The sequence below is a fragment of the Urtica dioica genome, chromosome 4 (genome assembly GCF_054948205.1).
Source record: "Urtica dioica subsp. dioica isolate 48M chromosome 4, U.dioica_male_clone48M_v1_H2, whole genome shotgun sequence".
Lineage (NCBI taxonomy): Eukaryota > Viridiplantae > Streptophyta > Magnoliopsida > Rosales > Urticaceae > Urtica > Urtica dioica.
In genome coordinates, this window is record NC_142759.1 from 17,664,313 (window position 1) to 17,689,582 (window position 25,270).

General features: G+C 34.3%; 1 protein-coding gene, 1 long non-coding RNA gene and 1 pseudogene across 3 annotated transcripts; 2 read left to right on the forward strand and 1 right to left on the reverse strand.

Moving 5' to 3' along the window:
• The first annotated feature begins 2,517 nt into the window (after window positions 1-2,517).
• LOC149400951 (gibberellin 3-beta-dioxygenase 3 pseudogene) lies at window positions 2,518-9,835 on the forward strand (annotated as a pseudogene).
• A 2,829-nt stretch (window positions 9,836-12,664) lies between these two features.
• Window positions 12,665-17,146, reverse strand: LOC149400952 (uncharacterized). Of its 2 annotated transcripts, none has more exons than XR_016296820.1 (3): window positions 16,455-17,146; window positions 15,223-16,186; window positions 12,665-13,380 (listed from the first exon to the last, which is right to left on the reverse strand). It is a non-coding gene; the product is annotated as an uncharacterized LOC149400952 (long non-coding RNA). The 2 variants fall into 2 exon arrangements; XR_016296819.1 differs by lacking the exon at window positions 12,665-13,380 and having other exon boundaries at window positions 14,571-15,349; window positions 15,485-16,186.
• A 277-nt stretch (window positions 17,147-17,423) lies between these two features.
• On the forward strand, window positions 17,424-20,565 carry LOC149400953 (gibberellin 3-beta-dioxygenase 3-like). Its single transcript, XM_089613182.1, has 2 exons — window positions 17,424-17,919; window positions 19,715-20,565. The coding sequence occupies exons 1-2, from the start codon at window positions 17,492-17,494 to the stop codon at window positions 20,301-20,303; spliced, it is 1,017 nt and encodes a 338-aa protein (XP_089469308.1). The 5' UTR covers window positions 17,424-17,491; the 3' UTR covers window positions 20,304-20,565.
• Window positions 20,566-25,270: the final 4,705 nt, after the last annotated feature.

The following is a 25,270-nucleotide window of genomic DNA, read 5'->3' on the forward strand; positions in this document are numbered from 1 at the left end:
AAACCCTAAATTAAACATACAAATTTCTAAAACTAGCCACTGAGAGAGGAGGACGATGGACAATGGCCGACGGAAACAAGACGATGGCATGCGGGACGAAATCAGACGGTGAATGGCGCGACGTACCTGGAGGACGGCGAGCTTCACGGCGTGGCGGGCTGGAGGCGGGGCTGGTCGCGCCGGGGACGAGCGTCGGAGAGAGAGTCGGGCCTGGTCGGAGAGAGACAGAGTGAGATTGACGGAGAGAGAGTGAGACAGAGAGAGATAGAGAGAGTGAGGCGTACCTGGAGGACGGCGAGCTTCACGGCGTGGCGGGCTGGAGGCGGGCTGGTCGCGCCGGGACGAGCGTCGGAGAGAGAGAGAGAGAGTTAGAGAGAGAAGAGAGAGTTATAGAGTGAGAGAGTGAGTTTGGGCGAAGAAGAAGCCGCTCGGGTATAAAACATACCCTAAAACTATTAGGTGCGACACTGTCGCACCTAGTAGTCATAAATGTCGCACCTAATATGACTATTAGGTGCGACACTGTCGCACCTAATGTGAAATTCCAGAACCCAAAATATTCGGGGGGAATTTCTGACCGTTTTAAATTTTAAACCCATTAGGTGCGACACTAGTCGCACCTGATAGTATTAGGTGCGACAAATGTCGCACCCAATAGTATTAGGCGCGACAATATCATATCGGGTGCGACAAAGTCGCACCGGATAGCACTAATCATCAGCGAAATTTTTAGTCGCTTGGAAGACTATCTGGTGCGACATGTCGCACCTAATATGTGCTTAGGTGCGACTATTAGGTGCGACATGTCGCACCTAATACCCTTCCGCACCTAATATGTTAATTTGTAGTAGTGGGAGTCGTGCGTCGGAGGCAGAGGACGGCTCGCGACGGAGCGGGTTTTGGCCGGACTTGCATAAACTCGGGCGGTGGTTATAGCGTCGATTTCGCCAGAAAGTTAGGAGAGAGAGAGAGAGAGAGAGCGGGAATGTAGAGAGAGACTGGGGAGAATCTTTTTTTTTTATTATTATTAATTTATTAGTTTTCACGTGTGTGTGTGGTGTGAGTATGTTTACAAAAGCGCAAAATTGTACTTCCTCAGCTGACCAACTACTATTCTTGTTCAAAACATGGATTTCCATATTTTGGTCCAACTTATGAAAAGTGGTTAGTACTTAGGGCCATTTCCCAAACTGGAACAATCGTTTCCATCTATAAAAACAATAAACTAAATCATTATATTTATATAACCTTAAGAAATGAAACGTTGCAATATTTTTTTATGCATATATGTCAAAATTTGGATAAGAGAAACTATGTTTTAGGTATCCACATAATTTGTCAACCTTTTTAGCAATTATAAAACAAAAATTATATGTGTTACAATATATAAACATTCGTTTAATGAAGTGCAAGAGTTTATTACAAAAAAAAAAAAAAAAAAAAAAACTAAGTTGTTTAATTTGGGTCATTTTTCAAACTTAGGGTTTCTAAAATACCCAAAGAACTCTAAACATAATTAATCAGGGTTCCAATGCAAAAATTCTAAGGCGGGAGCCCTAAGGCGTGCGCCTCACCACCAAAAGGCCTAAAGTAGCAAAAATCGTCGAGTTTTAATCCTCGAAATTGGAAGTTTAAAAGTTTGCTTGAGGCACGACATATATTAACGCCTTTTTAAGCATTGGACACATTGAACTTGGTTTTTGGTAAAACTTAGGTAAAATAAATAAACAAAATAATTAAAAGGGGGTTTTTGGTTTTGAGAATTCTATAATAAATAGCTAAAAATTTAACCGGATGATATAAATGAGAAAAACTCGGTTAAAGGTTCATTCGCACCACTAGTTAATTATTTTTTACTTTGGATTCGAGAATGTTTACGAAGTTATTTATGAAATCAACATCCATATAAACTCGGTACATGTTATCACGAGATTTATAAAGAATAATAATAATAAAATAGATTTTGATTTTTTTTTATCTAATCAAGTTATTAATCCTAATAAATCACACCCAATGCTTGACAATAATACACTTAAATGAAAACAAATACATAAATAGTTGAAATTTGTGTGCCAAGCTTCTTTAAAAAAAAAACACTTAAATCGTCAAACAAGGGATGGGCAAATGCAGTATATAACCCCATCCCAAAGGAAGATAAGTTAAATGAGTAACAACGAATAAATCAAGCACATAATCTCGTTTGTGACTCCCAGATCACGTGATGATAAGAAGATAATACATGCTGATTCAGACAATTATCCGCTAGATAATTAATTAAACTCCTTCCTAATAATCAACTAGAGCGACGACGACGACAAGTATATATGGAATATAATCCAAAATGTCACCATTGCATGCAAAGACTCCAGAAACGTAATTGAACGAAATCTGTCTCAAACCCATATGTATTTATAAGAAGAACGACACAAGTGATAATAATATCATCCAAAAGCAAAAGAGAGACACAAACACACGCACAAATTTTCAAACACAAAACCAGAGAAACTTATTGTCATCATGACAAACGGTCCCAATATTGTCCATCTCGACTCCAACAACATCCCCGAGAAGCTCCCGGAATCCCACGCCTGGGACGACATCGTCACCACAGACATACGATCCGGGTCGTCGGGAATTCCGGTGGTCGATCTCGCGGGCCCGAACGCGGCGACCGAGATCCGGCGAGCGTGCGAGCGGTGGGGGTCGTTTCAGGCGATAAACCACGGCGTCTCCGGCGAGCTTCTGGAGAATCTGGAGGGGCAAATGGGAGGGCTTTTCAGTCTTCCGGCGGAGAGGAAGATGAGGGCGGCGAAGGCGGCGCCGGGAAGTGTGGGATACGGCGTGGCTCAGGTGGCCGAGAACTTCTCAAAGCGTCCATGGTCGGAGGGCTTCCTCATGAAGGGCTCTCCGGCCGACCACGCTCGCTTGCTTTGGCCACACTCTCATCAAGCTCACCATTTCACGTACATATCTCTTCATATTTTCGCGCATGCAATATTTTTTCTCTGACGAAGCATTAAAAAATCAAAAAATTTGAAAAATAGTCCACTTAAATGTTTGATATTGTTAAATAACCAAAGTTTTGTAACTATTAGGTAAATAGCCATAAATGATGACGTGACTTAATACGACAGTGACTATTTTACTTAAATTTTATGTTTGTAACTATATAAAATTGACTATTTATCTGATATTTACCAAACCTTGGTTATTTAGTAATTTCCAACGTTTAAGTTGACTATTTTGTTAAATTACCCTTAAAAAAATGGTTCAATAGGTAAATAACCACATTTACAGTTTGATATTCCTAAATAATCTATGTTTCGTAAATTTTAGATAAATAGTCACTTTTAATTATTTACAAACGTAAACTTTAGGTAAATAATCACTTCTATTTATTATACCACGTTATCTTTATGACTATCTACTTAAAATTTACGAAACGTTGACTATATAATAATTTCAAACGTTTTAGTTGAGTATTTACCTAATCTTTTGTTAAAAAAATAGTGATTTATTATTTTCACTCGTTACTTTTCGAGTAAAATATGTATTATTATTATTTTTATTTTTTTATTTTTTTGGTAATCTATTTTTCATGGATTTGTTGAGTGTTTTTTCTTTCTCAAGTTTTTATAATTATATAAGTATCTATTATATCTCTCAATAAAATTTTAAAAAATAAATGCATAACTCGTAATCCAAACATTTATTTTTAATAAGTTTGATACTATTGTAAATATCTTGGGAAACGATTAGTTTAACACAATTGAACACTTATTTATGATGTGTGGCATATTTTAAACAATTATTGAGCGATATAAGCCACACAACATAAACGTTTGCGTTTTAACCAACGTTTTGTAAATTTTTCGTAAATAGCATAAAATCTGACGTAACCAACGTTATTTACACATATTTATTAGAAATTTACTCTGCGTTTTTTTTATCATTTCGATAGCGTAAATAGATTTACGTGGCTATTTACCAAAAATTAACGAAACGTTGGTTATTTGAAAATTTCTAACGTTTCATATGGCTAGATAGCCGATGGACCATATTTTAAATTAAGAGTGGTTGATAAAAAGTAACCAATAAAACGAAAAACAGACACTTAATTATTTAATTTTTAAAGGACTTTCAAACTAGAATTTTTCACCCTATTATATAATTATATACATATGTGTATATATATTCTCATGTATTAATAATTGTGTTGGATTTTACTTGTTCGTCTTGCAGTGATGTAATGGTGACATGCCAAAACGAGGTTAACCAAGTGTCGGAAAGGATAATGAGCATGATAATCAAGGCGTTTGATATAGCCGAAGAAGACACAAAATGGGCGAACCCAAAAGCCCATGGGTTAATAAATCCGATGTTTGTTCAGTTGAACTCGTACCCTATTTGTCCGGATCCAAACAGGGCAATCGGGGTGGTCCCACACACCGACTCTTCCATGATCACACTGTTGTACCAATCCAACGGTGCAAATGGACTCCAAATCCATGTCAAAGACGAGGAAGGCAATAGGTGGGTCACGGTGCCCCCAACCGAAGGTGCGCTCGTTGTCTTTGTCGCTGACTTGATGCAAATTTTATCCAACGGTCAGTTCAAGAGTGCGTTACATCGAGCGGTTCCAAGTGCAACACGTCATAGATTTTCTGCTGCTTTCTTTTATGTCCCGCCAGATGACGTAGAGGTGTCGCCGTTGACTCAATTGACCGACGCCAACAACCCTCCGCTGTATCACTCCGTGATGGTTAGTGCGTGGCGTAGCTTCAAGAAAAATCATATGTACAATGTCTTTGAAACGATCAAGATAAAACCTTAATTAAGCATCTCCAATTAGCATGAAGGAAAGAAATTATGGGGAGTAGAAATAAAAAGAAATGGAAGTTGTGGAAAATAATTCAGAGATATATAAATAAAATAAAGGGAGCTGAGAGATACATCTTGGAAGATCATTGTGATAGTTTCTATTTTTTAGTTTTGGCTCATCAAAAGGAATCTTTATATCCCAAAGTTGGTGATGAAAATAAATTTTATATTGCATTAGATTTATAAGCGTTATCCATATAATTATTAATATAAGTGTCCAGTCTCTATCTAATCATGTGAAACGTTAAATTTTGAAATAGTCAATGTTTTGTTAATTTTTAATAAATAGTCGCATAAATCTATTTACGCTATCAAAATAACAAAAACACAGAGTAAATTTCTAGTAAATATGGCTATTTACGAAACATTTACAAAAAAATTGGCTATTTATAAAACGTTGACTAAAACGTAAATGCTTATGTTTATGTGTTATATCGCTAAATTTTTGTTAATATAAAGATATATTTTAATAAGAGAAAAAAAGGAGATAAATGTAATATAGAACGATTTAGACAATTAATTGACAAGAATACGAAGATTGAGATGAGGAATTTTAATTACGTTTTGGAATAATACCCTACGTCTTTCTTGAAGAGTGATCAATTCAAAAACATGACAAGCACAAGCATTGAATTTTATTTTTTTTAACAAAAATTCTCATTAATAGCCCAAATGTACTTTAGTCATATAAAGATCTCGGATAGAAATCGGGCCCTCATTCGATAAAAAAAAAACTGTCTTAAACTGAATACGATAAGCAGAAGACAGACAAAGTAAACAAAGGAGGCAAGGGTCTATTTTGACCGAAATTATGATCTCGACAACGAACTCCCTTGTTCCCTTTAAACAAAGATCTTGAGCTAGCGAACAAGTGCACTGCCTAGAAGTAAACAAGCGCTCAAAATCATTGTCAACCTTGAGCACTCACGGCACTCCGAACCCGACAAAAGACTAGACAGAATCAACCAAGATTGAATACTTAGGCTCCGTTTGAAACCCGAAAAATAAGAGGGAAATGAAAACAAAAAATTGGCTACGTAAGCCACATAAACGATAACAATTGTGTTTTAGCAACCTTTCGTTAATAATCTGTAAATAGCCAAGTTGCTTACTTGACATCTCCTTAATTGATTTTGTTTTACACATTTGCCCTTATTAATTATAATTTAGGCCGTTTTTTTTAATTTTGAATCAAACCGATTAGGAAAGTAGTTAACGTGATTTTTTGAATTTTTGGACTTGTGGATTTGGAAAATTTCAGCTGTTGACTTTAGCTAATCAGTTTCTATTTTCATGGCAAAACATTAATATACAATCTGTAAATATATTCTTCATTTATTGATATTACTTTGTTTTCGTTTTGACGATAATTATGATCCTTGATTGGCCGTCAATTGTAATTCAAATTTTACAATTCTTTGGTGTTTCATAATTTCAAAAATTTGAACGTCCAATGTTTTTTCTCACTATCACCATGGATGATGGTTCTTCATTTTCGCTCATAGATTCTGGTAAGTTTTTGATCTGTTTTTCAATCACACTCATACTGATGTAAATTGGTAGTTAATTAACTAACATGCATGTAAATAGACAAAAAAAAAGATAAAAGTTGTAGCTATACACATACCTACATAATTGAGCAGAAACTCAAACTTCAAAAACTGAAATACAAATTTAGTTAACTATTACAGTAACATGGCATCAACAATAAATAGTAGAGTTTTAGGACAATAAAAACAGTAAATAAGTTCTAAATTCCTAAGTCAAAAGATGGTTGTCTGCTTGGTTTGTCGGTGATGTCTTCTTTTGCCGTGTCGGAGCAATTTCCACCTGAGCAACGTCCTCTTCATTAACAATGACATAGACATTCAATTCACAAATTTACATCTAAATCAATTTACTATAGGTTGTTACTATCAGAATTAACAACCTGTAGTATCATATTACCAGCACACTCTCAAAATTATTTGTGACGTATGTACACCATTAACAGACTGTTTATAATAACTTATTAACAACCAATTTACAGATACTTATTTTCATATGCAGATTCAAACAATTTCCTACAGCAGATCCAACCAACGCCATTCACTGAAACAATACTATTGATTTCAAACCAACGTCATTATCAAATTACAAACCCTTAATTAACAGTCTTGAACAAAAACATTTGCATGCAAACACAATTTCTCGGTAAAGTAAGAACAACCATTTAAAAAAAAAAAAAAAAACTCGGGATATTACCTTTTCTTCGGCGTCAGGTTCGAGTGTTTATGATCTTCAATCGCATAAAAGCTTCCAAAAACTCTTCAATCGCCGAAAATTTTCAAAACTTTTTCGATCGCCTGAGTTTCGGTCCGAGATTTTTTTTTTTTTTTGTTCTGAAATGTTTTGGGTTTTTCTTTTTTGAAATTGTGTTTGAGTGATTTGTTGAGGCTGCGTGATTTGGTTTATTAATTAATGACGTTAATGATGTTCCTCGAATAGCGCGAGTAGTTATTGACCGAATATTTGTTTTTTAATTTTTTAAAATAGGCGGAAATTATTTTAGGTCATTCAAGTCTTTTAACATGCTGTAAATAGATTGATGTGGCTATTAACAGGAAATTAATATAAGGTTGGCTAAAATCAAAATCTTTATATCCGCGTGGCTATATACCTATATAACCCAAATGAAAATGGAATCCCTCTTATCTTCCTTTGGTTGTTTGGATGGTATAAAAATAGGATGGAAAGTAAAGTATGAGAAAAAGTGTATAACTAAAATGAGGATTTCATTTTCCCAAAAAAATTGGATGGCAGGTGAGAATCCCTCAACATTTGTCTATGTAGAAACTACGTGTGTGTGTGTATCTTCCTTAATTTTCCCTCAGTTTTCCCTCATATTTTTCATAACTTCCAAACACAACCTAAAATTTTTGGTTTTCCCTCTTGTTTCTCCTCATATTTTCATTTTCTCTCGTATTTTCACTCTCTCTCCTAAAATTTTGATTTTCTCTCTTGTTTTCCCTCATATTAATTTTCACATTCTCTTCTATTTTCACTTTCTCTCTTATTTTCCGGGTTTCGAACGAAGCCTTAATGTATTGAATATTTGTAGCAATTTGAGACCAATTTTATGATTCAAATAATGTATTTTTCAATTTATTTTCAATATATTACTTTTTATAGGATACTAGTCGATAAGTAATTTAAAAAAAAATCTAATTAGTACAACACATTATCATTGTTAAAAAATTCATCACAAGATAACAATCGGTAAATCAATAGATCATTAACACGCCATTACTGCTATCGGTATATTAATCCTGATACTACACACTTTTTACAACTTTTACAAGAGCAACTCCAATACTAAAAGTTGCCAACCTTTAACACATCACCAAAATAATAATATTTAATTGTATCTCTCTTCTACATCATTAGATTGACAATTTTTATAAAAAATTACTTCAATGCAAGTTACTTAAGTTGCCCACCATAATTCTTTTACTCTCTACAATTTTTTTTTAAAATTTAGATTCATATGATATATTTAAAAATAAATATAATATAATTAAAATAGAAAATTGCACAAAAAATAGACTCATACAGTAATATTTTTTTTTATTAAAATAACAATTATTTAGCAAAATAGCCAAATCAAACCTTTAACATTGCTAAATAGCCAAGGTTTTGTAAATACTAAGTAAATAGCCAGATATCATTTAAGACACATCTGCATTTACTAAAAAGCCCAGGCTTTCCCGCCCATAAGCACACGGTTGACTTAAAAAAAATAAAATAAAAGAGGTAACGTGTACACGAGAATCGAGGAATAATAACTGCAATTAATTACCGATTATCTCTCCACCAATATTCAATCTGCCATTAAGAAAAAATATATCTCAAAAATATTTTCAAAACATCTCCTCTCTCCGACGAACAGGAACTCCATTGGAGACAACCGACGAACCGGAACGATTTTTCAGACCACCTCCTCTCTCCGGCTCTAACAGGTATGCATGTGTGATTTTTTGGCAATTGGAACTCTTATTTACTAATATTCAACCTCGATTTACATATTAAACTATGAAAAAATTGTTCTTTTTTGGAATCGATTATGAAAATATACGGTATTGAACATTTCTCTCCCTATGTATTATGAGTCCGTGCATTATTGGTCTATAATCCTAACATTTACACATAACCCTATTCATGACAACGAAATTTGGGGGAACCGACTATTGTGATTTAAAACATAATGCATGTTCTTCAGTGATTACAATGTTTATTGTAAATCCTTTTGAATGTTTAAATGTTTTTGGAACGGGTTTGATGTATAAATCTTGATGTGTTATATCTATATCTTGATGCGCAGTAAAATGAAATCATGTATCAGTGTGTTAGTTTTCCCGATATACCATTGTGAATGCGTTTAGAAAATTGGGTGTTCGGATGTTAGAAGAAAAAATTGGAGTAGACATATTTAGCAGTAAATCTGAGTAAATATTGGGTAGTCTAAGTTATTTGGACCAAATATCTATTTACACATATTTACTGCTGAGTTTGGATGTTAGAAGAAAATAATAGTAGTCGACATATTTTGCAGTAAATCTGAGTAAATATTGGATTGTCTAAGTTTTTTGGATCAACTATTTATTTAAACATATTTACTGCTGAGTTTGGATGTTAGAAGAAAATAATATTAGTCGACATATTTTGCAGTAAATCTGAGTAAATATCACACAGTCTAAGTTTTTTTTACCTTTTCTTTATTTACACATATTTACATCTCAAGAAGAACGACGAACCAGTTGCAGTGAAGCTTGCCATCAATGAGAGACCAAAACGCGTTATAAAGAAACCAGCAATGCTACATTCACCATATGTCACGAAGAAGAAAGTAACAAAGCAGGTTGATGAGAATCCAAGCAGCCAGCCTAGTTTCTCACTCAACATCGACGATGTCTAAACCGTTTATCTTGCTTTTTAATTCACCATCAGGATTTCAAAATTTATTCTATTACTTAATGATGTGTATTTTTTAGATTTATGTTTGCTAACTCTTTTGGTACTTTGGATTTTTCGTTAATCCAAAGAAACATATATATGAGTAAACTTTATCATTACTAAGACCTATATATTTTGATGTTATTAGTTAAACTGATACATGACTTATGTAAATCTGGGTAAATAACCTATCGACGCAAATGTAAATGGACACTCAACCAACATTATTTACATTAGTTTACTGATCCCTACAGAAATCAAGAATGCAATATAAATCTGCACGAAAAATATAAGAAATAATATATAAAAAGAAACAAAAGAATTACAACTGCCACGTCCATTTAGTTCCTAAAATAAAGGGATCATTAATAGACTAAATCATGTTCACACTTATATCAGGAAATACAATTCCAAAAATTTTGGGAATAAATTTCATCCGAAAATTCAAATTAGTAATTCAAAATTCAAACGCTCATGGGCAATTTTCGGAAATAAAAAAACCTATTATTGGGCCACGTCATCGGAATGGCTATTTACTTAGTATTTACAAAACCTTGGCTATTTAGCAATTTTAAAGGTTTGAGTTGGCTATTTTGCTAAATTACCCTTAAAATAAAGATCATAACATTCAAAACTGTAAAACATTAGTCTTAATATAAGTACACATGTTTTCATGATTCTTCTTTTCCTATGTAGTCATGTACAATGTGCAACAGTGAGATAATCCATATACTGCTTCATCCTATTATTTTCTTCCTCTTTTTCTCTTATCGCCACCGATTTCTCCAATGCTCTTTCTTTTCTTGCTTAAGTTTCTAGGAATGTAGTATGAGTATCATGTTTTACCTTTTCTTTTCCCTTTCTCTTGGTCGCCTTCTGGCCAATCGGGCAAACCTCGCGTACTTCATCGCCGCTCTTGTTTGGATTGGATGACAAAGTATAAGCCCCTACTTCTGAAACTTTTGTCCTCTTTGCACCTTCCCTTTGGTAAATTGTATTCCATTTAGGTTCATCCTTCAACAATCTCTAACAATAGTCGAGCATAAAATTGGAGTTATTATTTTCTTACTTGTATATCTGATGGGCATTCTCGATAATCTGCTCATCTGACCAACCACTATGGTGTGCTTGCTGTACTCGTTTATCAAACCCATTAAAACGTGCTACCTTTCTAACCAACGGTCTTCACATTGTTTTTTTCGATCTTTTTTGTTCTTCTCTTTGATGATTAACGATGAACACTAGGACAAAATGGAGCATCTTTAGATGCATTAAGCCATCTACTTATCAGATGTATGTTTGCTTCTTGGCCCCATTTCACATTGTGTTTTCCTTTTTGCTGAGATTCACCTTCTTCGACAATTGTAGGTTGACTTTCGGACATAGTCGTGATGGATGTGTTTTGTAGACATATGGCGATGTAAGTTATGGCGGGGCCAAGCATTTAAGTGAGATAAAAAGGACATAGAAAAGTGAAAATTTGGGTTCAGAAAATTTGGAGGTAGAGAATTTGGTGAATTTTGTGAGAATTGAGAATACGAAAAATTCAGAGTTTATAAGGTTGTAGAGGGAAAATTGGGAGACTTTTGCTTGTTGGAAAAATTATGTGAATCCATTTTTTAAATGGCGAATGAAAAACTTGGTAAACTTTGATTTTGGTTTGGAGATTATGGATAGCAGCATGCTTATTTATGTAGGAAATTTTTTTTGAATTCCTCTAAAATTGGGTATATGAAAAAATTGGGAATATGGTAAAATTGTTGAGAACATGGAATAAGTAAATGTAGTTGTTACATGTAAATGAATAAATAATTTTTTTTCTAAAATTAGGAATGTGTAAAAAATTTGGAAATATGATAAAAAAACAAATTAGAACATGGTAAAAATAAATGTAGTTGTGTTAGATATAAACTAATAAATAACTATTTTCTAAAATTGGGGAATGTGTTAAGAAATTGAAAATATGGTAAAATTGGTAGTTGAATTGAATGGTAGATAAAATTAATTTTACAAGTACAAATATTTATTGCTATGTTGTAAAAATACATTTATTTGACTATGTTGATGGAGAATTAATATTTTATCATTTATTTATTCATTTATAATTGATTACTATTTTTTTAAGAGGTGAGCTTTGGTGCAAGGCGTTGCCAACAACGCTTGCGGGAACTAGAGTTGCTTTAATATTTTCTCACGTTGGCGCACTGTTGCGAGCGCTGGAGATGCTCTTAGTACTTCTAAAAATCTCACACACATATATACATACATATATATATATATACATACATATATATATATATAAATATATATATATATGTATTATCAAAGTCGTCAGCAATGAGATTAGTGAGTAGGTCATCATCAATAGTCGTGTAGTACTTTTATTATAACTTTTTACACTAGTATTTTCTAATTACGGAAATAATAATCGCAAAAGCTTTTAATAACTCATTCTCTAAAAACATTTAACTCCCTTTATAAATTCTAAATTAAGTACTTATAGTACAGCTAGCAAGAGGAATATATATATATATATATATATATATATATATATATATATATATATATATATATATATATATACTAGTCTGAAACACGTGCTTCGCACGTGGTGTTTGTAGTTGTAATCAGTAAATAATTAAAATATGTATGATTTAATTTATCAAGTTTTTCTTCAAAGCATGAGATTATAAATGAATATTAAGATATCAAATATTTCAACCATACATAATACTTAGGGAGTTTAATTTTTTAGAGACACTCATAATAAGTGCAAACATTTCAAGGAAATATATAGTCAATGACATACTTAAAAAAAATTGACATTAGTAAATAAAAAGCCAAAAGTTTGGTCTCTTGATAGACAAATAGAAGGAATGAAAAATTAACAAAACAAAAAGTTTAAAAGTAACTTAAGAATACATGTGTTACTCAAGTTTTTTGTTTTTTGTTAGAGGTTGATGTTGTTGGGGAGTGATATTCCTCTTTCTTTTGGACTGTGTGTTGTTGGTCTTGATCATCGTCAGTGTGTGCTTCTTTTTTCCAGCTCTTTGTTGAAAGAACGAAGCTTGGTCAGCTCGTAAACTTGATTGACAGTGAGTTGTTGTTCCATTCCTGTTGAATTGAATTTTCTCGTGTATTGAACCAAAAATATTTTTGTGATAGCTTCTTCGGCCTTGAATATTGGTTTCAAAGAGGCACTTTGTGAACCTTGTATAGCAATATATGGAGAACCATTATTTTTTAATTAATTATTTATATTAGAAATACACACGGACATATATTATTGATTTACATGTTCCAGAATGTTGTATATTTGTTTCACTACTTGCAGGAGAAGAGCTTTTCAGCGATATAGTTGATGTAGAAAAATGATCAACTAATGGCTAAAAGCTTTTCATTCTTGATGTTGATGGTCACATTACGATTGGCTTGTACACATGCTTTCTTTCCAACAGTCTTATACTAATTAGAGCTTTTCATTCTTGATGTTGTATATTGTTTACCCTGTAGGTTGATTGGCGGAGTTCAATTCATCAAATAAATTGGAAAATTTGGAGTCAACAATGGTGCACCAACCATGGAAATAACTTGAATGGATGTAATTTTGTTTGAATTTTCTCAAATCAGAGCTCTGTATGTATAAAAAATTCGAAAATATATGGTCAATAAGACACGTAAGAAAAAGATTGATTTTTGTTTCGAATAAGCAGTCCTGCTGAGGCCATTGTCCAAATTTGAAAAAAAGAGCCATGGGAAGAAAACTCAATATTTTTCTTACTTTATTTATTTCCCATGGCGGTAAAAAAATAACCATGGGAAGAAAAATCTTTGCGGCATATAAATTTACTTGGTTATTACTTTTCAAAATAAAAAGGTGCCTAACACGCAAAATCATTGTAAGCATTTTATTCAAACTGGTTAAACTTCCATTAAGAAGCATATAAATTTACTTGTTTATTCGCTGTTCTGTTTTTAATGTTTCTTTATTCAATGGGTCTGGACTTAGACTGAATACGTAAATGAGTAGGGTTGCGAGGATTGCACAAACCCCTTATCAAAGTCCTATGTTCATAGCTGAAAGACAACACAAGTACCAAGCACAAAATTAAGGAGTGAAAACAATGAAATGGTGGTCTTATAACGGGATTAAACAACTCTAATCCATTTGAAACCACAAGATCAATCAGTGACCTGTTAACTATCCCAATTGACTAATCGAAAGATGGAGCAGAGAGGGGATTTGTAGCATATTTTTACTAAACAAAGACATCTAACAGCAAACTCAAAGAAGAGATTGTCTTATCTTCTCAAAAGGTACAAGTACATATTAGAAGACCAACACACAACCAAACAATCTGAATAAATTGTGTAAACTACAGTTCAAATCCAAGAAAATCTCTAGTTTTTCTTTGAGGAATTTATCAAACATCTAGTAATGCATTATGATTACACATCCGTGAGAAGCCTAGTTGAACTCCGCCAATCAACACAAATGATTAAAAAAAACAGCAAAAATGACAACATCAAAGAGAAAGTTGTAATACAATTACAATCTTATAAGGGTTATTAAGTTATATAGCCACACGGATATAGTGGATTGAGATATAGCCCACCTTTGGTTAATTTCTTGTAAATAGCCAAGTAAACTTATTAACAGATTAATAAAAGACTTATTTTACACAGCCAAACATATATTTTAGGTAGTTAATAGGCTGCCACATATGCAAGTTGGCTATTTACAAAGTATTTACCAAAGGTTGGCTAATTTACAATTCCTATAGTTTAGGTAGCTTATGTAGCCAATTTTTTGATCTTATAATTCAGTCAAACAATCACAGTAAAATAGGTGTTGCACCATGAAAAGCCAATCCATTTGATAATAATGAGTATTGACAATATTTGGAATATTTATGACGAAGCAGTTCCATGAAACACGAAAAAAAAAAATCAAAATTAGTGATGTTCAAAGTGAATGAATCAGTAAATTGGCGACATAGAAATCGCACCTTGGGCAGAGAATTTCGACAGCGAACAGAGCGCCGAAGAAGAGAATTCATTTATATATATATATATATATATATATATATATATATATATATATATATATATATATATATATCAAAGAATTCAGGGTTTTAGGCATGCGCAAGAAAACATTAAACGAAAATTCATTTTACAAAATAGAAAGAAAAAAAATTGATTTGTCACCTGATGTTTTCAAAATAATGATCTCATAAGAGTCACCTAGACCAAACTATTGAATCAATTTCAAAATCCGAGCTAAACCGCGAAATCAATCTAGATTTCATAATGAATCCCATAACCGTAGAGAATAAAATTACAGACCTTTATATCGCTGATAATAGAATTTTGGACGGCACTTTTGAAGTTGGAGTTGGTGGAGCTTGACTGTACCGCATGCAATCGACGCCCTCACCGGAGGCCACTTCGGCTTCACCAATAATGGCTTGCACTAAGGAATAGCATATCAAGAATGAAAAGGAATAGTTTTATCAAGAATCGCCAAAAATACAAAATCAGAAGGCACAACTAAACAATTCCAGAATAAAAAAACCACACAATATTAGTCAAAAGTGTCATTCTCTACCTCCAAATTTAGCTATTGCAAGAGTACCAAGAATAACCTTAACCCTCTAAATCTGTCAAAGTGAAATGAAAATGAGTAAAACCCCAAAGAAACTTACGATCGAACATTATAGAAGCCATGCTTCAAATCAAACCAGATGTTTGAAATATATTATGAAACCAAACCAAAAAACGAGTAAAAAATCAAAGAGGGAGTGAACCAAATACTTGAATTGAGCAACAATTTTAAATTCTGATTCAGAGAAACAAAAAATAGAAAATATTCAAACCCTAAAAGAAAGAGATAAAACTTGCCGAACCAGATAATTTGATGGTCTTCATGAATTCGTTTATTAACTCTTCTTATTGACTTCAAAGTTCAAACCAGGTAAACTCGCCTATTTAATCAGTTTCAAAAAATAAAACTGACCTAATCAAGTCAATCATAAGATTTCTTATGATGAACTATAAACGTAGACACTGTTATGAACGAAGGAAAACTTAGATTCAATAACATGGATTCTTAAACAAACATAGAACTGAGAAAAAAAGACATATCTATTGGAAGAAATTGCTGGATTAAAGAATAAAATGAGGCATATATCAGATTTAAAAAAAAAATTGTATGTTACTTCGATAGCTCTGTAATCAGGGGAATTAAAGAATGAAAATGCCAACGCAAGCACATGAATCGAGATCCAAAAAATTTACCACTCTTCAAAACCTCTCAAAAAAATATAATATAAATCGCTTAGTACACGAACCGAACTTCAAAAGAATTCGCATATAAGGGAAAACATCAGTGCAAGAGAAGCTTGGACGAAATTACAGAGATATTCTTGAGCAGTCAAAACAACCATATAAAAGCACAGATACTTCGCCCAAAACACAGAGCACAAAAAAATTAATGGGGACACAGAGCATAAAATCACTAATTGGTAGAGAAGGAATGTAAGGACCATTGATGGAAAAAATAAAAATAAAATCTTTACCGTTTTTCACCCACCATTTGCTTATCAAAATTCGACGATGGAGGTGCGAGAAGAGAAACGAAATTACAGAAACATGATCAGAGAAAAATCACTGATCAAATAATTTTTTCCATTGAAACGAAGAATCCATGAAATCCAACGATTTAAGAACCCAGAAATAAAAGGGAAAACATCAGTGTAAGAGAAGCTTGGATTCACATTCTTACGTGATTGCTCGGACGCCGTAGCTAGGTTAACGTTGGAGAATTTTGAAGCAGAAAGAGGAAATAAAAAATGAAGTGGAGATTAAATTAGGGAGAGAGAGTGAAGATCGACGGAAAATGGAACCCCATGATGGAGAAAGACAGAACATTCTTACGTGATTGCTCGGACGCCGTAGCTAGGTTAACGTTGGAGAATTTTGAAGCAGAAAGAGGAAATAAAAAATGAAGTGGAGATTAAATTAGGGAGAGAGAGTGAAGATCGACGGAAAATGGAACCCCATGATGGAGAAAGACAGAACATTCTTACGTGATTGCTCGGACGCCGTAGCTAGGTTAACGTTGGAGAATTTTGAAGCAGAAAGAGGAAATAAAAAATGAAGTGGAGATTAAATTAGGGAGAGAGAGTGAAGATCGACGGAAAATGGAACCCCATGATGGAGAAAGACAGAAAAATACAGTTTTTTTTTAAGGATACGAAAGGTTTTCAATTTGTTTGAGAAATAATTAGGATACGAAGAGTTGTTGCGGTTAAATGATGAAAAAAGCTATGACGTGTCATTATTTAATATGTTAAAATAGAGTGAATAGTCTATGAACAGTGATTATGTGATTATGACTTATAATATATTATAGATATATATATATATATATATATATATATATATATATATATAATGAGTAGGATAATACCTGTTTTGCAATAAACGTGAATGATTGTCTCTAAAAAAACGTACTTATGATATATAGATACACGCATCCACTATATAAAGAACAAAAGAACACAACATCACAATCCCATAAAATAGTTATCAACTGATAATAACAATCCCAAGAATGGACTTTAATTCATTCCCAACGACAACACTCCCAGACTCCCACGTATGGCCACAATCACGTCCCTCAACAAACCCGCCTTCTCAATCCGGGTCAACCATACCCGTCGTTGACCTGTCCCACCCTGAATTCCCCTCCCTAGTCCGTCGTGCCGCCGAGCGCTGGGGAGCGTTTCAGGTCACCGGCCACGGCGTCTCCGGCGAGCTTCTGCGGCAAGTGGAGCTCCAGACTCGCCGCCTCTTTGCTCTCCCGGCCGATCGGAAGCTCGCTGCGGCTCGGGTGCCCGGGTCTGGAACCGGCTACGGGACTCCGCCGATCTCGCCTCTCTTCCCGAAGCTCATGTGGTCGGAAGGATTCTCCATCGTTGGATCTCCGGCGGAACATGCTCACAAGCTTTGGCCTCTTCAGGTCGATCGTCAAAATTTCAGGTAATACTGAAACGCCTCTTCTGTAATTAACATGGCTAAATTAGTTTTTATATGAATTTCATGATAACGTATATATACATATATACATCGTATTAAATGATATATGCACAAGTGACATTATTATTTGTTTTTTTCATTGTCATACATATTATTGTTAATGCTGATAGCTGACATAAGGTGCTATAGTTCGAAGAAATAGTGAGTACTATAAAAGAACGTCATTTCTCGTGAACAAAACTTGCTGTCCAAGCAATTCACGTTGCCTAGCAAGATATCATTGTGGATTCATTGTCATATATGACTCATAAAGCAACTACTTCTATTTCCTTTGTTTGATTTTTTTTTTCTTTTAAGTTCGCTTTATTTTACTGCTATTTTCTGTTTTCTTTTCGTCTTTTCTATTTATACTTTTCTCTATGTTCACAGGAATTAAAAAGCTCTCCATATTCCTTTCTAATGTAGTAAAGCTAACAAAATTCAAGTTTGAATATTAAACAATATGGATCATGACATCCAACACTTTTACAGATATTTGTATAAACTATGATGGTTTAAATAAATGAAACCTCGGAGAAAATTAGAAACAATATTCATTTGTATTAATGAATTTACCTTATGAAGACGAATAATTAAATTTGGTCCATAACTTTCAGTCTTACCATTTAGCTGTTCCTGAGTAGTGAGATTGAGCAACGTGGCAAACTATTCCATCGTAGAAAACATTAGCGCCACACGTGGTAATATTTCGATATATAGAATTATTGGAGATGTATATAAAGAAACAAAGATGATAAATTTTGAGGGGACAGAGGCTCTACCACCTATATATACGGTGCCTCAATTCATATTTGTCAGTGAGATAGGATATATGACAATACCAATACCATGTTCACACATTAAAATATTGGCCTTGCAACTTGTGAGTTGTGTATGTATACACGTCCGCGTATATAAACATAAGCGTGACATATGATATTTTCTGTCTTCGACTTTAGAATATTGACCGTTCAAAAAAAAAAAAATTATGAGTGCAATATATTTTCATTGCTTATAGTTTTTTATCCATCCCATATATACATATATAATATGTATAATAAAATCATGATAGGGCATGCCTATATTTGGTCAATATTAAAATATGCGGTATTTATATATATTAGATAAGATCATATCATTTCGGGAAAATATCAACAATATCTTTTGTGTTTAATCGAAATACGCGACTTATTCCTTCGGTTTTCAAAAATATCAAACATCTTCATTCAGTATAAATGTCACATAACTCCCGAACAATATATTATATCGCAAGTACCATCATTTTATTTTACTTTCTACAAAAATAAAATAATAATAATAAATTGAACCCCTCAAAATGCCCTTAATAAAATAAATTTTATTTATTATTTTATTAAAAAAATAAAAAACCTCTCTTTATAAAAAAAATTATTAACTTCTTATAAAGAAAGATTTTGATTTAATTTTTTTGTATATAAATAGAAAACAAATAGTTATTTCATTAAAGGTATTTCGGGGAATTCAAATTTTATTTTTGTAAAAAATAGACAAAAAGGTGGTATTTGGGATATAACATATTTTTAGGGATTTTTAAGGGAGGTATGTTTTATTTATATTAAACTTAATAGAGAGATATATATCTCATATTTCTGAAAAAATGATGGGATAATTAGCGCATTTCGATTAAACATATGAGATACTATTGATATTTTTCTTATAATTTCAATGCATATGAAATCATGACGACTGCCTATATATGGAAATAATATGTGTTATGCAGCGACGTAATGACTGAGTACCAAAAGGAGATGAAAGCTCTATCTGAAAAGATTATGGGCTTGATGATCGAGTCATTGGGCCTAGCCCATAAAGGCATAAAATGGGCCAAGCCCAATAATAACGGGTTATCTCATCCAGAGGGCTTTCTTCGGCTAAACTCATACCCACCCTGCCCCGACCCAACAAGGGCGATGGGATTGGGCCCACACACGGACTCGTCCATGATCACACTTCTGCTCCAAAGCAACGGCTCCGACGGGCTCGAAGTCGTTGGGGAGAACGGGATCGGGTGGGTGCGCGTCCACCCAGTGGACGGTGCGATCGTCGTGATCGTGGCGGACTTGATGCACATCCTATCCAACGGACTCTACAAGACCGCGTCGCATCGCGTGGTCCCCAGCACGACACGTGACCGGGTCTCGGCTGCTTATTTCTATGGCCCACCGGATGACGTGGAAGTGTCCCCGTTGACTCAGCTAATGGGTTTTGATCGTCCCGCTCTTTATCGCCCCGTGACGTGGAAGGAGTTTCGGGCTGCCAAGTCAAGCCATTTTAACAATGCTTTCGAGCTTATAAAATTCAACAAATAAAATATGTTGAAAGTAATTTGCATGGACTTATAGCATTACTATTGTTTAACGATATCATAGTTGCGTATTATGTTAGTTTATGAGCTAATTACTCCATAGCATTACTATTACGTGTTAAGTTGTTAGGCACTTAGGTTATTTCCTTTTTATTAGGCTGTGTTGTTACTATAAATTAATTATATTGTTATTTATAAATAATGAACGTGTGTTTTTCAATATCAAATAACAATAAGAGAATAAAATAATCTCTCTTTTCTCTCTCCCTAGTCATGTTTGGTTCTCCTTGATTTCAGACTTTTATGATATCAAAACTTCTAAAGGTATAAAATACGATTTAAGAAAACATTATACAACCCCGAAATACGGAGTGCTGATATAATACTTTGCTATACATGCGCAACTCGATGAAGGTATTCAAAAGTTTCAATAAAAAAGAATAAAAAAAAAAAAAACATTTTGCACAAGTTGATATTGACAGTGTTAGAGACTCTTAGACGTCATTCGGTATTTTTTTTTGGATATTGAATTTTGATGGACGTAATTGGTTGATCCTATTTTTCTTTAGGAAATAAGACTTGTCATATTTTTATGGTGGACATAGTATAGTTATCATTGCTTATGAACGTAATAGTTTAGGACATAGTACTTTAGTCCTATTTTTCTTGGTGGATGTAGTTAAGTCCTCATTTTTATTTATAAGATATTTGGATATGAATATTGAATAATGGAATATTTGCATATTGATTTATGGATTTGGATACGTGTATGCATATTGAAATTTTTTTTAAGATTTGCAGGTTTTTGGAAATCGCAAAACCACCTAGCATTATTGCGTGAGAAACATAAAAACATAATTACAGGAAAATCAAATTCATGAAACAAAATCTCGCCACGATAGAGTATTTTTAAAACTTATTACTTAATAACCACGACGGTCTTTTTCCATCGTATAAACAACACATTCCCATCGTGGAACAAACAATAATATACGTCGCGACAAAAAAAAAAAATTGCCGCGACAAATATTAGGGGTATCTTCCACAACGGTTATTATTACGCCGTGGAATCTCCATGAATTTGCACACCAGGTCGTCACGACAGAAAAAAAAAAATAATCACATCGTGGCGAGGGTTAAACATTATACGACGGTTAATAACTGTCGTGGAATATCCGTGACATTTCTCTTAAAAAAAAGCCACGACGGAAGAAAAATCACGTTGCAACGATATAAACCATTATAGCTTCCCAATTTTAGCCTTAAACGACGAGAAAAAAAGAATCATCGCTTAAAAAGACATTTAACGACGGAAGATCTTTCATCGTGATAACATAATACGACATTGAAATAAACGAAGGTTTTAATCGTCGTGGATGCCTTAAACGATAGTTAATAACCGTCGTTTATTCCACTTTTTATAGTAGTGAATTGCTGAAATCAACCTTCTGCACCCGTAAGCGAATGCTATTTGGGACGATGTGGCCATCGGATATTATGATCTTGAGTATTCATCTCAGATGTTTCATTTGCGTACTTGGTTTCCTACACTTCGCCAAGGTGACTTTCAGTCACTATTTGCTTCAATAATCTCAGCAAAGTTTGGCAGGAACTAGATCTGTTCTATACACTAGCATGGTATGATCCAAAGGACACCAAAATCTACTATGATATTATCACTTAGAAACGGATCTATGACTTCCTAGCAGGACTTGGCGGCACTCTTGATGATGTGTGTGGTTGTATCCTTGGAATCAAACTGTTGCCCTCACTAGATGACATTTTTGCTAAAGTTTGTCGTGAAGAATCTCATCACCGTGTTATGATGTCCACCGCCTCGTAGCAGTAGTCAGTGCCTCAAATAGAGTCATCGGCCTTGGTTTCCTACCACTCTGATAATCGCAATCCCAAGAAACCGTCTCAATTTTGTAACCATTGCCAATAACCGCATCATACGAAAGCTACTTGTTGGAAGCTTCATGGAAAACCAGTTGATTGGGTGCCTTGCCATCTCCGCGGTCCTGAGAGTATAGGCCTTCTGACTGCGTCCAACACATCCTCGAACTCGACCGCTAAATTACCATTTAATAAGGCACAAATTGATTAACTCAACAATATTCTATCCGAGTCTTCAACTTCCTTGCTGGCTCATGGTACAACTTTTTCCTCCATTGCCTCCTCGAACACCAAGCCCTGGATAATTGACTCAGGAGCTTCTAATCACATGACAAGTAATCGTTCCTTGTTCTCCATATCTTGAAAATCGTATGGTGAACATAGTAGATGGTTCTCTCACTCGTGTAAGCGGTATGTGTACCATCCAAATCGATACTGATTTTGCACTATTGAACCTTCTCTCAATTAGTAAAGTCACTGTTGATCATCATTGTGTCATCAATTTTTTGCCTAGTTCGTTTATGTTTCAGGACCAGCTCGCGGGGCAAACGATTGGGAGTACTAGGGAGGTTTCGGGACTTTACTATTTTTTGCATAATCAATGATCCGATAGGAGCTGTCTATCCATCTCCGAGTCACCAACTTCCTCGCGTCACCAACAAGTGGATCGTCTCTAGTGTCGACTAGGACACCTTAGTTTATTCTTATCTACATCATTTGTTTCCAAAGTTATTTTCCAATAAAACCACATTTTCGTGTGAAACTTATTTACGTGCCAACACACTCGTGTTCCATTTCCTATACAATCATATCGACTATCTAGACCTTTTTACTTATTCATAGTGACTCATGGGGTTCAACTCTGTATCGGATAAAAAAGTGGTTTGTTTCGTTCATATATGGTCATACTCATGTTTGTTGGGTGTATTTGCTAAGCGAAAAAAATGAAGTCTCAAATATTTTTGAAATTTTTTGTGCCATGATCGAAACTTAATACAACATGAAAATTCAATGTTTACGCACTGATAACGGTACCAAGTATTTCAACTCTGTTCTTGAATCTATCTTAGGGGGAGATTATGAGGGATCCACATTCTTAGGATTAATCTGATCTTATTTCCCTTCCAAATCCAAACCGAGAAATCATGAAAATCATGTTCCTATTGTCCCATCTCCACAACTCTCCAACTACTCCACCTCATCCTATACAACCACAAAAAACCTACTTTTGTTATCCATTTTTCCTGTCATCTATTAGAGATGACCGATTTTGCAATAAGTGGATACCAAACCACCTGGACACCAAGAATCTGACTCGAAAAAAGGTATTGATCTTAACATTAATGAAATTTATATACAGAATGCCTTGCGAAAAGGAACTCATAGATGCACGCAGCACCTTGTGCATAATTTTCTCGGGTATTCGCATTTCTCTAAGTCAATGCAACAGGCTTTGGTAACCAACCTCTCGATAATTCAGATCCCAAAAAATATTGAAGAAGCTTTCGAAAACAATGAGTGGAAAAATGTTTTCAAATAAGATATGGGAGCTCTTGATAAAAACAATACCTGGGATATAGTTGATTGACTACACGAAAAAAATTCAGTCGGGTGCGAGTGGCTTTTCACGGTGAATTATAAGGCAGTTGGATCGGTCGAACATTACAAAGCCAGGTTAGATTATCAAGAGGCTTTTGCACCTATGGCAAAGGTCAACATTATCTATGTACTATTATCTCTTGCTACATATCTAAACTGTGCTCTTCAACAATTAGACATGAAGAACTCATTCTTGAATGGAGACTTGGAGGAGGAAGTGTACATGGAATTACTACTGGGTTTTGACTCGGAAAGAAAAAAATGGGAAGGTATGTCAGCTAAAAAAGGCTTTATATGGCCTGAAACAATATCCTCGTGCTTGGTTCGAGAGATTCACTAAAGCCATTCAAAAGCGGGGGTACAAGCAAGCGCAATGTGATCATACTCTCTTTCACAAGTTGAGTATCAGAAAGTCTGCGATTTTGATAATCTATGTTGACGACATAATTATTACAAGTATGACTGAAATTGATTGGGTTAAAGCAAAGCTTGCGAGAGACTTTGAAATGAAAGACCTAGGAAACTTGAGGTATTTCCTGAAAATGGAGGTAGCCAAAAACAAGAACGAAATTTATCTTTAACAACGGAAATATATCTTAGATCTACTTACAGCCACCAGAATGTTGGGATGCAAACCAGTAGATAGTCCAATGGGCACCAATGTGAAACTCAGCTATTGAAAGGGGACAGCTGGATGAGGTTTATTTTCCAATAAGAGTGAAAATCGAGTATTGAAGTGTACGTTGATGCAAATTGGGCAGGTTCCCCTACAGATCGCCGATCAACTTTGGTTTATTGTTTTGTCATATTCGGCAATCTTGTGAGTTGGAGGAGTAAGAAAAGTATAACTTAGAGCCACGTCCCTTGGTATTTGTGAAGCACTTTGACTGAAGGCTAACAGTTTCAACTATTTGTAGGAGTTTATCTCCGCTTGAATTCTGTATTCAATCTTCATTAAAATCATCAATAATACAGTTTTCGTTTTTAAAAAAAAATTATAAGACGAAGTTTCAAGGTGTGAAAAGTTTACTTTAGTGTACGGGTCAAATTAACTAGCATTTAGTTCATTAAATGTGTCGACTTTATTACATTATGAGAAAACCAAAACCATCTATCGAGCCGTCAGAAACTATAGAGAAGTCAAGGGCGATCAGGTGCACCACAAGACTTTTTTAACCAAACAAATTCATTATTACAATAATTAATAAACAAAAACGATGACAACAAACAATAATAGAATACGTCCTTTTCAAATATATGCACTTTTGACATGGTCTTTCTCTCTCCTTGAAAGCTTTTCTCTCTCAGTCGCAGGGTTTTTTTTTTCAGATCTAGATCTAGATCTCTCCCCTGGGGCCAAATCCAGCGGAGACTTCGGTCACCGATTGGGTATCTTAAGGCTCCGGGGGAGGAGGTACGGCGGGTCTAATCCGGCAAAAGGAGTCAATAGCAAAGAATGGTGATGGAGGTTTTGTG

Bases quoted from the DNA above. Each gene is read 5' to 3' on its own strand.
- LOC149400953 (XM_089613182.1), top strand. From the start codon at position 17,492: ATGGACTTTAATTCATTCCCAACGACAACACTCCCAGACTCCCACGTA. The intron at 17,920-19,714 runs GTAATACTGAAA...TGTGTTATGCAG, and splicing joins GTCGATCGTCAAAATTTCAG to CGACGTAATGACTGAGTACC.